This window comes from Mesoplodon bidens (assembly GCF_964165515.1).
Source record: "Mesoplodon bidens genome assembly, chromosome: 9".
Lineage (NCBI taxonomy): Eukaryota > Metazoa > Chordata > Mammalia > Artiodactyla > Ziphiidae > Mesoplodon > Mesoplodon bidens.
Window position 1 is genome coordinate 49,974,854 of NC_138166.1, and position 15,463 is coordinate 49,990,316.

Below are 15,463 nucleotides of genomic sequence, written 5' to 3' on the forward strand. Positions count from 1 at the left end.
CTGAGGAACTGAAGCTTTTATTTCATTTTATCTCTATTAACTTTAATTTAAATGTAAATAGCCACATATGTCTAGTGGCTACCATACTGGATGATGCAGCTCTAGAATTTTTACCTGAATTATGCTTCATTTGGGCAGTAGTTAATAACGTATTTCCCTTATAGGTCCCCAAAGCATGTATGTGTTCAGGGTTATATAAATCAGGCACTCATTCATTCATTATTTAACACCTATAATGGGCCAAATACTAGGGTAAGCATTGAAAATGCCATTAAAAAAAAATAATTCCTGCTAACAAGATGCTCACAACTTCATATGGATGGCAGGCATGTATGTAAACAGCTAGCATTCTTTGCTTTATATTTTACTAAATTTCTAATATGATTTAATGAGCTTTTTACCTCAGTGGTAACTGAAACATAATTTTGAAACACACCATAATTAAGTATATAAAATAATTTTGTGGCAATCTGGATGTTATCATAGACTTGTTCCTCATGCTCACTGCAAGTGAAAACATGGCTATAATATGTAGGTGAATACTGCAGTGAAGCCTTTCTTACTACCTAAACTTTCTCCATTAATATTTAGCTAAGATATTGTCATAGTATCAGAAGCCCCCAGTATTTGATTAAGATCTTATTACCAAGGTCCAAAGACAGCTACAGTTTTAATATCAAATAATTACCTTTTGTAAAATCTAAAAAACCTGTTTGACTGGTACAAAGACCAGACATTTGTTATTATTGTAAATAAGAAGGGCAGGTGCTTATTTTTCAGAAGGATTCAATGTTGTCAACATTCATAACCTCTTTGTGGCTTTTAGAGCTGTTTTCCAATCCCCAAATGTCCACAGATCTTAAACAGTGGCAAATGGCAAAGAAAATGAGTAGTATTGATGTGTTTTAAGTATTTGATTTTTTTAAAGCTTTCCAAATGAATTAATCTCTGCAATGCAGATTAAGGGTACACCAAGCTACAGTGAAAAAAATGGACATCTCTTGTAACTATCAATTGAGCACTTACCATCCACTTTGATGAGCTACCTATGTTAATATCTGTGGAAAATTTGAAATAATTTAGAGGGATAAGATACCTGCCTCTGAGATATTTTCAAAACCAAGTTGTGTTTGGCATAACCAGAGTCCAGTTATAAGAAATAGATGAACATTTGTTTTTAATGAGGCAAAGAATGTGGCCAATCAAAAAGTCTCAACAATAAGAAGTGGGAGGCAAAGGAAAAAGGAGTCAAAGATAACTCCAGGGTCACAAATATGGAAAGAAAATAACAAAGTCTGGAAATAATCAAAAGTTTTATTAGGGACTTTCAGTTGGGGAGAGGAAGTCTGGAGAATGTGACAATTAGCTCTATGTTTTCCTGCCTGTGTAAGACTAGACCAGATGGTGCCTTCCACCTCTGTGGGCTATGATTCACATCTAATTTGAGATATCAGTTGACCTTTCTGTATCTTAGTAGAGATATCCTAAAGAAAACAGGGGAAATAGGCAAATTCACACAGCTAGTTGGTAATAAAATAGTATCTAAATTCAAAACCCTTTTTTTTTTTTTTTTGCGGTACACGGGCCTCTCACTGTTGTGGCCTCTCCCATTGAGGAGCACAGGCTCCAGACATGCAGGCTCAGCGGCCATGGCTCACGGGCCTAGCCGCTCCGTGGCATGTGGGATCTTCCCAGACCGGGGCACGAACCCATGTCCTCTGCATCGGCAGGCGGACTCTCAACCACTGCACCACCAGGGAAGCCCCCAAAACCTTTTTTTTAAACCACTGTATAAACTGTCTCCCTGGATGTTCTTGACTGAGAATACCAATATCTAAGAGATATGTCACATATATACAAGATATGTCACATATATGTACAGGATAGTGTGTATTTTCTTATCACCTTAACTAACTTCATGCTATATACAAAGATACTCTGGTTTATCCAGACATGTGTATACTTTCATACTAGTGAGAAATTATGAAATATCTGTAACTAAAAGTAACAGCATATAAGTTTAAAGGAAAGAATAGCAATTAAAGTAATAAATTAGCATTCATATTTTGGAAAAAGAATGATTTTATTACTTTAATTAAAGACTTCCTTGAATGCAAGTGTCCCTACTTTAAAATTTAACTGGGCCTAAATCACTATTGTGACATGCAATATGTATAAAATGAAAATGTTTATGATCAGAATGCAAATGTTCACATTTAATGAAAACATTCCACTGTATACATTATTAGAGTTCTCAAGAGCCACATGGCCATAGTTTGAGATCTAGCTATAGTAGAAATATTTTTGTACATGATCCTGCAAAATCTATAATTTTTTCATATCTATTTCTATTGCACATCTTTTCATAAAGAAGAGAATGGGAAAATAACACTACTACTAGGCAGAAAGATAAATTTACTGATTTCTTCTAACTATCTAGAAATTTCTCTGGTTAAGATCTCCAGGAGGTGTATTTCACCTTGGACCATGGGATATAACAACTGAGATAAGCTACAGCCCTGACATCCAGAACCTGAAACGTTAGGTGACATCCCATGAGCATCTAGCATAGAACCACGGTGTCTGTCAGGTGGAGCCATAGTAGAGTGTGGAAATAGCATGGCCCCCCAGTAGGGCACCTTCATTTCCATAGGGACATGAATCAGCGGCTGTAATCAGCTAACAGATTGGATGGGAGAGATCTCAGGACTCCATTCTGATCTTGAAATAGACACTGACTGGAGCATACGGCTATCCTGTTTTAGGTGCAGTCTCTCAAGCAGCAGGGTTGCAATGGATACCACACCTCTTGCCTATATTTGCACTTAATATGTTATTTCATTTTATTTGTTTGTCAAAGGAGGGGGCAAGTAGCATTTGCACTAGGGCTTTGGTAAATGAGTCAGTCATGTTTAAATAATGGGGAGAGTGGCATGCTATGTGCTAAAGAGTACAAAACTCTCTGAAAGGAGGAAGAATGGGGCTCCTGCAAGTATCCAGAACTGCACTTGGGATCCCTATACATTCTTTGTGGCAATAGGGTCAGAATTTCCCTGTTGACTTATTTTCAAGTTGGGTTCTAGAAATCCTTCTCTCTAAAATACACTTGCCTAGAGCTGACACAACGGCAACTGTGCCCCTTGATTTGATCCCAGAGATATCTGGCATTTTTATTTTGTGAATTTCAAATGCTGGACCTGGTAAATCTTGTGTGTTCTGGTAGAGAGAAGCAGTGCTTAGCATAGAGAGCCAGGATGCTCTAGAAGAGAAGGGGGCCCAACAGGGAAGATCATTTGTTCTGAGAAAAGGACTATATTCTTCATTCTCCAGGGAAAGGACACTTGGCCTTTGCCATAGCCAAGGTTTTAAGCTAACAGGTGCTGGTCACCTCAGGGTGGTTCTCTGATGGAGGGCTAACAGAGGCCAAGGGAGAGAGAGGAAAGAGGGCAATAAGGAAGGAGTCTGAAGAAATAAGGAAATAATGGTAAAGGGAATGAGTTGGATCCTCTGTAGGACAGAATGTACAAATTCAGTCATTTTAGGAAACACAAAAGGGACAAAAAGGTAAAAATGGAGAGGGGAGGAGATATATCTTATATAGTGTGAGACATCCAGTCATTGTATGTTAAACCTATTACAAGGCCTCAGAATCATGGAAGTGCCTGGCAAAGAGCTGATGTATGCCATAGTGTAACTTCAGCATTAGAATGAGAAATACTCTGAAATAATACTTATTAGCATATTTTCAGGTTTAAGGGGGAAAAAAACAGCTGACACTACACTAAAATATTTTTCATTGTAAAGTTCATTGTTGAAACTGGACTAGAATAAATTAGCATTGAATTTTTTTTTTTTAGGGACTAAGGGATATTGAATTTTAGTGAAGGCAGTCTGGCTATCAAGAAATGAGAGAGTCAGAGCACATCAAATCCGGTGTTAGAAAAGGTTGGAGGAAAAACTGAATATATTGAGGGCTACCTGCCAATTATGAAAACCATTCTTGGGCTTCCCTGGTGGCACAGTGGTTAGGAATCTGCCTGCCAATGCTGGGGACACAGGTTTGAGCCCTGGTCCGGGAGGATCCCACATGCCACGGAGCAACCAAGCCCGTGCGCCACAACTACTGAGCCTGCGCTCTAGAGCCCATGAGCCACAACTACTGAGCCCGCGTGCTACAACTGCTTAAGCCCTCGCACCTGGAGCCCGTGCTCCACAACAAGAGAAGCCACCACAATGAGAAACCCGTGCATAGCAATGAAGAGTAACCCCTGCTCGCCACAACTAGAGAAAGCCTGCGCGCAGCAACGAAGACCCAGTGCAGCCAAAAATAAATAAAAATAGAAATAAATAAATTTATTTAAAAAAAGAAAAGAAAAGCCTGTGGGAAAACCATTCTTTGACCATGGATCAACAGCAAAAAATTAAATTTGCAGTCAGGGAAAAAACTATGTTCCGGTCCCTGTTCTAGGACTTACTGACTGTGGCCAATATTTTCATTTCTCTGAAACTATTTCTTTATCTGTACCTATAAATGACACTTTAAATTTCTTTATTATTTTCATTATTACTGATATGACATATCTGTTCCAAATACATGGGAAACAAATGTACATTTGGTTTTATATACATATAATGCGCATACATTTAATTGTGCATATCTGAAAATTGTGTAGTTTTGATTTTAGTATTGGATCTAAAATAAAGAAATAAGAGAATTCTCTTGATAAAAGTGGTACCCAAATCATATGCTGTGTCTTAAATCATGCCATTTTATTATTTAGTATTTCTTAACAATTTTTTCTTCTTTATTACTTTGCTTTTGTATCACTGCTGGTGTCTCAAGAGACCATTCTGTTTGCCTTTATCTTATTGACAACCACAGCAGAGTATGGGTCCTTCTGAATTTATACTTTAGAAGCATGCACCTATATATATGGTCATTTTTTTAAAAATCTCAACAAATTTTAAAAGATTTATATCAAGCAGAGTATGCATTCTAAATAGAGTGGAATTTAACTAAAAAAATCAAGAAAGAAAACTCCCAGGCATAAGGAAATTAAACAATATGCTTCTAAATAATCTCTAGGATAAATAAGAAATTGCAATGAATATTATAAAATATTTTGAACTTAATAATAATGAAAATACTTTTCAAAACTCAGAGGATGTTGTTCAGTTAATAAGATTGTCTACACGTACAAAAGTGATGGAGAAATTGTTGATTGTTACACTTAAGAAAGTGATGGAGATGATAATACAGATTAAATTTAAAAGTGCATTGTTTCTGTAGCCATTACATTACATATGGCGAAAAAAAATTGAGTTCTCCTGGTATTCAAAATCTATTTTCCAATTTAGCAAAGAAGTCATTCACATCGCTGTTAAATGAAATTCCAATGAATGTCATTGTTGTTTCACTTTCATCTTAGTAAATATCAGCCAGCGTTCGTGTTGAAGCTACACTTGTTCATCTATGATGTAAGCTATCTCTTTGCTGAATTGCATAGTAACCAAGCATTTATTTGAAGTCTAATTGTTTCAAAGCATGGTTGAATCTCACCCACAGGTTGAAAATGCAAGAGTTCAGCAAAAATCAACAAAAGCATTCCATGAGAATCAATTAGATATATGGAATTAACAATAAACAGTACTGCATATTTTATTATTAATTCTAAATTAGGCTACACATCCTTCATATCAGTAAAATTTATAACTTTTGTATGTATATATGTGCATATAATTCTTTTTGATACTCAGTTACTAGCATACCATTGGGTATAGTGTCCTATTTACATAAACTTCATGTAAAACTCTTTGGCTGCCTCAAATCATATAATATCTGAGCAACAAAAGAACTTAAAAACCAATCATTCTAGCCTCCTCATTTTACTACTGGGAAAATCCAGACCCTTAGAGTCAAGTGGCTCATTCAAAGCTGCCCAGCTCTTTAGAGAGAACAAACCTGTGAAGTAGGAGCACAGTATCTGAAGAAAGGCTAAGACCCCACACAGAGATCACCCAAATGCTAAAGTAGTTACAAACTAAAAGCTCAGCATTCTAACAGTGGGAGAATATAACTTTTCCTACAAATTATTAACCAAGAGAAAAGGAGGAAAAATAATATTTCTAATACGTTTTGTGATGTTCTGGTCTAGATCAGAACCAATAAATTGCCATTCTAGTCCATTTTATACTACCTTGCATTTATTTCTTCCACCCAAAGCTAAAAGGAGTTTAACTTAAAATCTGTTTTAAAGCAATAAATATTACACAGCTATTGTAATCCCATAAAAAGAACATTTTAAGAACACAATTCTCTGAATGCATATCAGAAATTTATAAATATACCAGCTGAGATGGTAAAGATTTTTGGTGATGAAAAGCAACCTGCTTAAACTCTTAAGGACTTAAAGGGAATACTAGAACAGCATTACATGGGAAAATTAGAGGAGATATCATGATTTCCATGACTTTTTTTTTTTTTTTTTTTTTGCGGTACGTGGGCCTCCCACTGCCGCGGCCTCTCCCATTGCGGAGCACAGGCTCCGGACGCGCAGGCCCAGCAGCCACGGCTCACGGGCCCAGCCACTCCGCGGCACGCGGGATCCCCCCGGACCGGGGCACGAACCCGCATCCCCTGCATCGGCAGGCGGACTCCCAACCACTGCACCACCAGGGAAGCCCTCCATGACTTTTTAACTGGAGTTTAACATATATGATCTACACTACATTATGAAAAGATTCTGGGAAGATTAAAAAGTGAAAGCGTTGTAGGTAGAAAAGCTGAGAGAGTACATATAGGTCCACAATGAAAGAAGGGAAAGATTAAGGTTTCATCCTTATCTTGGCTGCTGGAGACCTCAGTAGAGGCTTTGTGGTGGAAGGCAACAGGGTGCAGGCTGGGTATTTATTGCAGAGCTGAGTCCGCACCATGTTCTTCACCACACCCAGATGCTCCAAGCTGTTCTCCACCATGGCAGAAGGGAAGTGCCATCCCATAACTTTCACTCCCACATTAAACTGGACAGAGACAGGCAACTGCCACCATTCATTTCCACATCAATGTCTGATTAACATGATAACATGGAAGACATCTGTTACTTGCTTTTGTGGGAGGCCACACAACTTTCCACTTTATAGATTAACTCTCTGACTAAGCATGTTATAGTCTGGAACTGGTGTTAACATTGCCATACTTAGTAAGTCTTGTCAAAACAGCATCAAAGTGAGGCAGCACAAAGTGTCAAGAGTCTGGGGGCACATCTGGACTCTGCCACTTACTACCTGAGTGACCTCAGGCAAGCCTCAGGTTCCCATCTCTAAGAGGGGATAATAATAATAATATTACCTCCCTAATAACATCGTTGTGGACATTCCATGGGTTAATACGTATCATGTGCTCTTAGAACAGAGTCTGATGTATTATAATCACTCAGCAAGTGTTAGCTTTTAGCACTATATTTTATATAGAAATATTAACAAAAGGAATGACTTGCAAAACACAGTGAATTGTAGTCAAAGGTGGGACTTTAAATGTCTTATTGACAATCACACATTCTATTTTAAGGATTAAAATTTCTTTATTGGTCAAAAATTAGTAATTATTTGAAATGAACACCTCCCCTCCCACACCTTTAACTACATACCACTGCCCTAGAAAATCCACATACCTGAACAATGTTAAAAGAGTGAGATGGAAAGAGAGATAGAGAACAGCCTAGCATCTGCGGATGTTTTATACAATGAGAGCCAACAGATCCAAGCTAAATGCTGGTGAACGCTATTGAAAAGTATGACATGAGCTATTTGCTACATCTAGTACAACATATTGGTATTATCCTGGACAGCTCACCACATTTCCAATCACAAATATCCTTAGAGAGTTTAGTATGTATTCTAAAATAAGTGCCTGCCTTCTGTTTGGTCTCACTCAGACTTCTCTCTCTCTCTCTCTCTCTCTCCCTCCCTATATATATATGTGTGTGTGTGTGTGTGTATATATATATATATATATATATATATATATATATATATATATATACACATTTGCAGTACTGTACTGTTTAGGATTTATTTATTTAGGATCAATTTATTATTGATCTTTAATAAAAATATATTTGTCTTTTTATTTAGGAATAGAGAAGCTTGCACAAAAAGGGAAATCATTGTCCCCTTTAGCAAGTATAACTGGAATATCACTCTTTTTGATTATATCCATGTGTCTTCTCCTCCTATGGAAAAAATATCAACCCTACAAAGGTAGGTGAAAATTTAAAACAAAATTTTTGAATGGTTTTATATGTGCACTAAAGTGTATCTTACTGTGTTTTTTCTTTTTTGGTTTTAGTTATAAAGCAAAAGCTAGAAGGCAGGTAATGCCTATATTTCTATGAAAATAATTTTTCTCTTGAATGCTTTTTCCTCAATGATTAAGACTGACAGAAACACCAATTTGTCTTTTCAGGCCAGAAACTGAATACAGGAAAGCTCAAACGTTTTCAGGTAATGGCTGGGCTGAGGGGACTGTTATCAATATTAATGTATATTAGTATATATTGTTGATATTAATTATATATGTGAAATGTACTATCGACATAACAGAATTCACCTGAGATAACACTAACACTCCCTTCCCAGGATGACTGCCCTCACTTCACAAAGTTCTATCCCTTGTATTAGTTTTATGTAAGTCACACAGGTCTGTAAGGTAAGCCTGAAAGGCACTTTCAACTCCATTTCACAGGCAAGAGAACTAAGGTTCAGAGAGACTGCCACTTGCCCGCCATCACTGAGTTCTGCTGAATCCTGTTCCATTGATCCTCTTGTTATTTTGAAAATGCCCAAGGGTTCTCTCGCTATGTCAGTTCCTAAAGCAGATACAGTGCAGGCAGCTCCTTCCCAGGGAGAAGAGGAAAGGGAGGTCCCACAGGTTTGCTGCTTCCCTGTCCCCAGCGGTGCCCCTCACTTCTGACTCCCTACTGAGTTGTTGTAAGTTAACAGCGGGGCTTTTGCTCAGGCCTTGGAGTCAGAGGAGCTGGGTTTCTATCCCATCTGTGCCACTTTCCCCCAATGTCACCTTGGGAAAATTAATTATTTTTCCTGACCTCAACTCACCTATACAATAGAGATCATAACTTCCCCTCAGGGTTGCTCTGAGAATTAAATCCAGTAATGTAGGTGGAGTGCCTAATACAATGCCTGGATGCTCAGTAAACATGGGTCTTCTTCCTGTTGTCTAGTCCTTTCTCACAAATGATAAACAGTCAGAGTTCAGAAAGGCCCCAGAGACCACCTGATTCCTCCCAACCACCCCATTCCTGTCATTTTACTGATGATAGTTTAGGTGACATCGGACCTGTTCTCTGTTTTGTATGTATGGGCAGCAATAGTTGCTTATTTATTCATATTAGTCCTGGTGGACTCTGTTAGATCTAGCAGAGTACAGTAGATATTATGGGTGGATTAAGAGCTGCTGTGATTGACAGATTGAAGCCTTGGTGTTTATGTCTCTGGTAACTGAGAGTTACAAAGGACAAGGCTGCCCACATGTGTTTATATAATATATATATATTATATATATATATATAATATATATATTAACAGTGTATTAATATATAATACACTGTTTCCACGTCAGACTTTAAGAATAATTGTCCCAATTCAGTTTCAATTCTGAGCTTCAACAGGAGTGATTTCCAATACTATTTAGTGGCAGCATGACTATAGGGGATTAAGAAATGTTAAATTGGTTTTGTACACATACCACTTGAAGCAAACCATGAAGATAAGTTTTATAAAGGTTTTTCTAAAAAATAGCAATAGCAGTTTGAGGCCTTTGGTTTGTAAGTAGTATTTGTTTTCCATTTCAGGCCACGAAGATGCTCTGGATGACTTTGGAATATATGAATTTGTTGCTTTTCCAGATGCTTCTGGTGTTCCCAGGGTTGGTTTTCCTAGTGGCCGATTAGCCCAGAAGTAGCATTCTGCTTCACCAGAGGTGTAAGCAGCATTCATTTAAGCATGTGGGCAGTGTGGTCAAATGGCTGCATTACCCTCAGCAGTGTTTACCTACTCTGTAATGAATGACATTGCCGGATCTGGGGAGCTAAAGCATCTTTCTCAGCCTCTATCAATAAAGCTAACACAAATAAGGAAGTTACAGGAATTCATAAACATTCTTTACCTGGTAAGCTCAGGGAAGAGAGAATTAACTAGGTTGAAGGTCAAGAGAAGTGAATAAATAGGGGTCCAAGAGACCCTGGTTTAAATAATTCTGCATCACTTTGATGACTGCAGCGTGTCACTTCACTGACTCTCTCTGTTGCTCAGTTTCCCCTTTATTTCTTCCTCATACCTCATGAGGACATTGCAAAGACAATTGATTATACCCTTGAAGGTACCTTATGCTCTTCAGAAGGAAGGTACCATATAAACCCAAAGTATGCAGGTACATATCTTTATTTTTTCCTAAAGGTGCGTGAGATGTAAGAGCGGGAACTTTTATACAGTTGAAGCCATTTTTTTCAGTCCACACAGACAAGGTCTTTTAAGCAATCAGTTTTGTTTAACAGGCAAGCACAATGTTTCTCTGAGCTAATCAGCTCATTAACATTTTTACAGATTTATGTACAACCGATCTTTCCTCTGTTTCCTTATTCCCTTATGATAGTTCACTTAAGGAAGGGGTCAGAAACGGACTACTTGCCTCTGGGCATTTTCATTTCCTTTTTAAAAGAGAACTATCAATATTTGTTGTTAGGGATTGGTTACCTCACTTGTTCAGAGAATTCTATATAAGATTCTAAGTTTCAAGCAGTAAGTTACCTGGCCACAGGCTTTAGCTCTCAAATGCCATGTGAGTAATGGAGGGGGACTGATTGGATTTCATCCTCCTATGGGTGAGTCGTAGCGCCAGTGCCCACATCACAGATGAAGAGAAAAACTGCATTGCAAAAGCTTTGCAATGTCCTATTCAGTGTCAGGCAGGATTGGCTCACCCTTCACTTCTACAACCAAAAAGACAAAAATAAATATTTGGTGGATCAGTTATTTCAAACAGCTCCTCACCATGGCAGAAAGCACCCCTCTCAGGTGTGGCTTTTAAATGGGAAAACAGGAAACTGAAGAGCTAATAAGACTTAAAAGTGAATTTTGAAGTCAGTTGTTATTCCTAGGAATGCATTGGAAAGGAGTGAGATCTATGTAGGAAACTTTAAATTTAGCCTTGCAATTAATCAGTACTCAGTTTCAAGATTTTACTGAGCGGACCTCTATTTGCTCAAAACGCTACAGTTCTAAAGAACCTGAGGCAGAGAAATGAGTGCTTGATTACCTATCAGAAGCCCCGCTTATATCTGTCGTAAGTAGAATAACTTGACTTGGAACTATGCCCATCTTCAATGCTGAGAACTCCTGAGGAATCAGCTGAGGTCCTTCATTGGCAGTTCCAGGTGCTTTGGGAAGAAGTGAGAAACCAACACCAACAACCCAAGGAGCAGAAGGACCCGGACATGAGTAGGAGGATCTGTGTGAGAAGCAGCCAGAATGGCAGTTATGTGTGAAGATTAACAGCTAAATGCAATGGTTTTGAGAAGAAAAGGAATAATAATAACATTACCAAGATCTCAGAATTGAAGTTAAGAAGGGAAATAAATTGATTACTAACTTTTTGAGTTTTTAAAAATCAGAATCATCTTTTAGCTTGTCATGGTACATGTACAGATGCGTACTCCTCCTCTCCCTACTTACTGTACATTTCATTGCCCATTTAGCACTTCTTTTGGGGAATTGGACAGAAAGCAGTGGCATGAAATGAACAGATTTATTACTTGCTAACAAGTCTAATATTAGGTTAGTTGAGTAAGTTAGTCATTATCTATAGATTGCTTTTATCATAGCCCCTGAACACCTCCATACCAAAGAAAATCAAGAGTTGATCTTAAGTAAAAACTCTACACCAAAATCCCCTTGACACAAAAATGATAGGATGAATCACCTATTCAGTCCTAGGATAAATAGCCTACGACTGCCATGAGAGCTTTAACAAGTAGAATAGAAACAGGCAGTTTCCAGAAAAATCTAAGGCTAAGATATTCCAAAGTAACCTAGCAGGTCAAATGAGATAAAGAACTCTTCAGATGATTTATCAAGGGCAAAGAGTCCTCTAGGTGCATCTGTATAAATATAAAGGACTGAAAGTGGCCAGAAGTACAATGAAAATAGAAAGAGTTTGGGATGAGGAGGGGAACCAGACTTTAGCTAAGTAATTGGAAAACAGTGTTTACAAGAATAACAGTATCAAATATAAGGAATAGGAGTTAATGAAACATAGATGCCAATTTCAATAAAATACGTGTTGATTTTAACCAGACAGACATACACTACTGTACTTTCCACATTCATCCAAGCCTTACTTTTTAGAGCCCATTACTGCATTCAAACCAAAACATCTTCTTTTGTGTGTTCTGTATTTCTTGGTACTGTCTTTACTAACTTGCAATGTGATGAAGGCTTCTGGCTGTAAGTTATTCTTTTTTTCTAAACCACCCTTGCACACATGATTGGCAATTCGTGTCAGAAAGGTAAGACAGATGTAATATAAAGTATAGTAATATATGCTCTTTGATTCTAAGCTATCCTGATATCTTCTCTTTTGCTATTTTTTTCTACTGTATTTCCTTTACAGTACTGCCAGCTTTTTTCTTAAATGGAGAAAAAAAGTGATAGTTTGTCCAGCTATTCCTCTTCTGACCTCATAGCTATGCCACTGCAGAAACTACCATAGGGTCAGTGCAGGGAACTGTAGCAAGGAGGAAATGGATATTGAAGGGAAGTTAAATAGTTCTAATTTTCTAATCTTCACCTCTTCCAGTTGTTTTCAACTATGCAACGTAGTGGGAATACTATTTACTAGTCTGCCAATTTTTTTTAACGTGCCACATTTTCTAGATGCCAACAAGATCTGTTCCAGCCTCTGATGGTGTACCAGAGCAAGATTTGCACAGTACAATTTACGAAGTTATTCAGCACATCCCTGCCCAACAGCAAGACCATCCAGAGTAAGTATGAACTTGCATTTGATGATGCTACGTTGAAAGGACTCAGCATTCATCCCCAGCTGTCCCCAGAATTTATTGAAAGGCTCAGAAGAAAAAAATGTTAAAACAGGAAATTATAGTTCCTGTACATTTGAACACACTTTCCCACCTGAAAATAGTTTTAATAAATAAAACAGGCTAACACACAAGTATCTTCTGGGGCCATGTACTTCGGCCAGTGGACCAGATGCAGAGCTCTAGAATCCAGCAATTCCCCCAGGGAATCCACATCTTGGTAAGAAAGGGGTCTTTAGACCAGTTCTCCAGCCATCTTGGTTATCTTGATGATTTTCCAGTGACTGTGGTGGTTTTAAAGCCAGTGATCTATCACTACAAATAGGACCAGGAAAAAAACGAACCTGCAAAATGCGCCCAACAGCGTCACCATCAAATGCCCACCTCTCACAGATTCAAAACAGTCTACTCCCAAGTGAATAAAACCACTGGCCTCACACCCAGAGAAGTAAAACTTAAGCTGAGGCCAAAGCCAGGAAACTGCTTATCCAGTTAACCTCGGGGCTGACACCAAGCAGTCGCCTTCCCTTCCCATTTGTGGAAAACTAAGCCTACAGCCTTTTGAAATAATGAAATGAACTTCCCTTTTTTGTGGGCTGTAGCTGCCTGCAGGCATAACTGCCACAAATCATCTTCCATCATTTCTTTATTTGTCATTCATTGACTTTGAAAAGAACATCAATAACCACACACAGGAACTTCCCCTTTGGCAAAAGAAACACTTCTAGTGAAGTAATTCATGCACACCTCTGGGTAAATACCAAAAATAACAGCTAGCTGTGGATGAATGCATGGGAAACGGTCTTCTGGGGAGGAGACCCAGTCCTGGGGGTACTATGCAGTCATTTAAGGGCTAAATAAGTGGCGAGAGCACCTCAGAGCACCCCATCAGTGCATTCCTTCTTGTCTCAGGGAGCCTGGAGAAAAGGGAGTCAGGTAAATTAGGAGCAGACTCTGATGGAACTGGGAGCTTCTGGTTTGAAAAGAAAAGAAAATTGCTTTATAGCATTATGTTATTAATCTAATAGAACACAATAGTGGAATGTTATTCCATGACAGTTAAAAAAAAACCTCTCTAAAATGATATCTAAGCCTCTTTACTTTGGAGAATAGAATATGAAGGGATATTTTTCTCTGTTAAAAATAAGGAATATAAAGAATTTTGAGAATATGTCTGCTTCCTAATTTTAAGATTGTATCCAATCAAAAATGTTACCCTATTTAAACTCATTTGTTTTTCTATATGTCCTTTATTCTATGTATCTATTTTTCCAGTTAGCCTGCAAACAAACCAAATGAAAACTTGAGGTTTATCTTTTAAGACTCCTAACAATGAAATAAATGATGATTCTAAACTGTGGAATATGGCAGCTATAATTTCAGAGCACCAGATAAAGTGATTTGGTGGGTTTTACATGTGAAAAAAATGATTCCTTAAATTTAAAAAAAATCATCCTCTGAAATTAGACTGCTTTCAGACATGAGCAATGTATTTAGAATTTTGTGGGAGTATAAAATTTGATTTCAGAAATAACCTTTGAAGGTTGAAAATAAAGCAGAAAAGCTCTTTTTCCAGCACATAAAGGACTATTTAACTGGTCTTGAGGACATGCTCCTTCCAGGGGCAGTCCATGCAAGAACTCCGTCATACTCCAGCCCCAGTGCCTTCCCCTCCCCATCTCCATAGCCTCTCTCTTCTCACCTCCTTCTGCCCCATCTTCTGAGGAAGTTGCCCTTTGTGTGTCTTTGTCTGGACTTCACCTCCATCCTGAGATGTCTTCCCTCTCTGAATCTGCCTTCTCTTTTATTCTCTTTCTCTGAAGACTGTCTCCCTTCTCTCTAATATCTCTTTAAAATTTTTCCTCCTCTTTCTCCCTTCCAGCTCATCCTAAAGAGGAGCCAGCATTTTTACAAGTGTTGTTTTCCTTGAATACAGATGTGTGTTACCTATTCTAAATTTTAAAAACAAACAAGTAGAATATTTTCTCTTTATTTCATTAGAAACTGTTTTGCATTTGTTTTATTTACAATCAATCCACAAACATCTCCAGGTCATTAACTATGTCCTAGGGACAGAGATTAAATAAGACTCAGTCTTTTTAAGATTTCATAGCTTAATGGGCTCCTCTTTGCTTATTTTAACTGAAGATCAATGATCCTCAGTAGAATAAATATTCCTCAATAGAATAAACATTCCCTAAACATTCAGAGACCCTTTTTCTTTCCTATGGTTTTATTCTCTAGGTCCAATTAAATTCAAAGATCAATTTCATGAATAATGCAGTATTATAAGTGGTTAGTGAATCTCCCCCATTCCCAAAGTAAATGTGCCAGGTCTGGGTGAAGAACTA

General features: G+C 37.9%; 1 protein-coding gene across 5 annotated transcripts in view; it reads left to right on the forward strand.

Moving 5' to 3' along the window:
• HEPACAM2 (HEPACAM family member 2) overlaps nt 1-15,463 on the forward strand; it is a gene marked incomplete at both ends in the record, with an annotated part of 75,823 nt that overhangs the window by 17,769 nt on the left and 42,591 nt on the right. For 3 of the 5 annotated variants that reach the window (XM_081243500.1, XM_081243501.1, XM_081243503.1), the window contains 5 exons: nt 8,134-8,259; nt 8,348-8,372; nt 8,465-8,502; nt 9,870-9,943; nt 12,949-13,058. In XM_081243500.1, coding sequence (XP_081099626.1) covers nt 8,134-8,259; nt 8,348-8,372; nt 8,465-8,502; nt 9,870-9,943; nt 12,949-13,058 — 373 coding nt within the window. Of the gene's footprint in view, nt 1-8,133; nt 8,260-8,347; nt 8,373-8,464; nt 8,503-9,869; nt 10,000-12,948; nt 13,063-15,463 lie in introns of those variants that run through there. The other 2 variants (XM_081243502.1, XM_081243504.1) reach the window with 2 other exon arrangements.